This window comes from Triticum dicoccoides, chromosome 4A, assembly GCF_002162155.2.
Source record: "Triticum dicoccoides isolate Atlit2015 ecotype Zavitan chromosome 4A, WEW_v2.0, whole genome shotgun sequence".
NCBI classification, from domain to species: Eukaryota; Viridiplantae; Streptophyta; class Magnoliopsida; order Poales; family Poaceae; genus Triticum; species Triticum dicoccoides.
This window is the reverse complement of record NC_041386.1, coordinates 531732152-531734503: the sequence shown is the minus strand read 5'-3', so window position 1 is coordinate 531734503 and position 2352 is coordinate 531732152. Positions and strand designations below refer to the sequence as shown.

Here is a 2352-nt window from a genome sequence, read left to right as displayed (position 1 = left end):
GCAGGAAATGAATTTTATGCAATTTTTATACTTTTTAATGGTTTCAAATTGTTGTTCTTCTACTTGATTTGGATAATAACTCAACATTATTTTGGATTCCAATTACAGAAACATATACTTTAGATTATAATTATACATTCGAGATAAACACTACGCATGATGGGATATCTCTCTATGTCTGGTCCATATTTATTGCATTAACATTACACTCCACATTGTAGTCCAGTACTCTACAGGTAGACCTATATATGAGGCTATAGACTGCCTTTAGTCACAATCATCTTCCACATACTTCGAAAAGGATATTAACATATCATAAGTACCAACCATGGCCAAGAACCATAGCCTCCTCATCCTCCTTCTGGCTGCCTCTGTTGTGGCCTCTTCAGTCACCGCCACCTCGAGCACCTCCCCCTCTTCAACAGCATACGAGCTGCTGGAGAAGTACGGCTTCCCGCGGGGAATCCTCCCGGAGGGTGTTCAAGACTATGCCCTACACCCAGACGGATCCTTTGAGGTCTCCCTCCCCGGCGGCTGTGAGATCAACATCGGGGGATTCACTCTCCGGTATGAAGGAAATGTGCATGGCAACATCCAGTCCATGTTGATTAACGCGCTAACAGGGGTGAGCGTCAAGGTTGCATTCCAATGGGTTAGCATCAATGCAGTTGAACGGCATGGTGACCAGCTCATCTTCAATGCAGCTGTGATATCAAAATCGTTTCCTGTTAACAACTTCTCCAGGAGCCCGCGCTGCAACCGAATCCCCGGAATTCCAAAGTAGACTAATGGGTTAGCAACAAAACAATTGCTTCTTGATTTTGTTAGATCAACATGCTCAATTGTTACTTGATTCTTGTGGGTTTGTCTATTGTGACTTTTTATGTGTATTTTGCTTCAAAATTGTTATCAATAAAATCACAAATCTTACAAAAGGAGTCCCTTTCTATGAAATCTAGGCATAGTTTATGTTACTCCTGAAAAGGGGTAGCAAATCATGTTCCGGCCCTTCACAAAGAAATCACTGAACCATGAAAATGTATACAACATTTCCCTAAAGGCATCTTCAACATGGACCCTTAAAACGGACACACTACCCGTCCACGGACCACATCTGAAAGCGTCTGTGGACAGGATACAGGAGCCAACCATCCAACCCAACACCTCAGATGCCCGTCTTTATTAACATAAAAAAGTTAGCATTAACAATTCCGCTAAACAACCTAGCCTAGCCTTCCGCCAAATAGTTGATCATGCACAACAACCTTCTGACAAATAGTTGTTCATGCACAAGGCCTTCCGCCACTTCTCATGCACCTTACGTCATGATCATGCTCATGCTCATGCATGCGCATGCACAATCACATGGATTCTCATGCACAACCTTCCGCCATGTCTTTTAATCCTGCAAAATCACCTTCGCCAAACAAAGCAACATGAAACAACAGCCTTCTGCCAAATCCTGTAAAAAAAATGAAACAACATGCAGGAAAAATCATGACTTTTGATTGGTCAAACGGATGTCCGAACACTTGCAAACGTCATGCAGGTTTGCTTCTGGTTTGCGGAATTTTAGACAAGGAGACACGTCCGTGTACATATACACATCCGTGTTGGATGAAAAATGCGTCCAGATAGTTCGGTCCGGACTAGGGGCGGGGGCAGGCCCAGGACAAAAATGACCCGGTGTCCACATGTACATCATTTATGCAAAGAAACAGACAAATGCTATACCAAGAAATGACACACTTAGCAAATTAAAATGTCTGGCGATAAAAATGCTTACCAAAATAAAACCTTCCAGTGGAAATACTAGTCAATTTCATAAAGTTTTAAAAAAATAATGCGTAAATACTCCAAGCTAGAAGAGAAAGATGATAAACAAACCTGAAAAATCACTTCCAAAGTTGGAAGATCACAATAATTCAATTCTCAAACAAATGTGTATCACCATAAAATACTAAAAAAATCAAATAAACGTGAATAAGTCTCAAATTTTGTAAAAACACAATAATCCAATATGCAATTGTGATGTCTTTAAGATTTGAAACCCCGGCCATATTTTTTATCTCTTGGGAAGCAAATTCTCGAGAAAAAGTGACACACACTTGAAAGAGCTTGAGGGTTTGTCTTGTCGTACTTTTTTCACTCTGGGATCTAGGTGAGTGGGTGATACGTCTCAAACGTATCTTTATCTTTTTGGTTATTTCATATTATTATAATATAATTTTTGAATACTTTTTACAGCAATTTTTTCTGGACTACCTTATTAATTCATTGTCCAATGTCAGTTGTTATTTTCTGCATGTTTTTTACTTTTTAGAAAATCCATATCTACGAAGGTCAAAAAAC

The 2352-nt window shown here is 39.8% G+C and overlaps 1 protein-coding gene across 1 annotated transcript; it reads left to right on the top strand.

Moving 5' to 3' along the window:
- The first annotated feature begins 293 nt into the window (after positions 1-293).
- Positions 294-930, top strand: LOC119289064. The gene has a single exon (XM_037568495.1). It carries the CDS (start codon positions 329-331, stop codon positions 782-784), a length of 456 nt encoding a protein of 151 aa, XP_037424392.1. The 5' UTR covers positions 294-328; the 3' UTR covers positions 785-930.
- Positions 931-2352: the final 1422 nt, after the last annotated feature.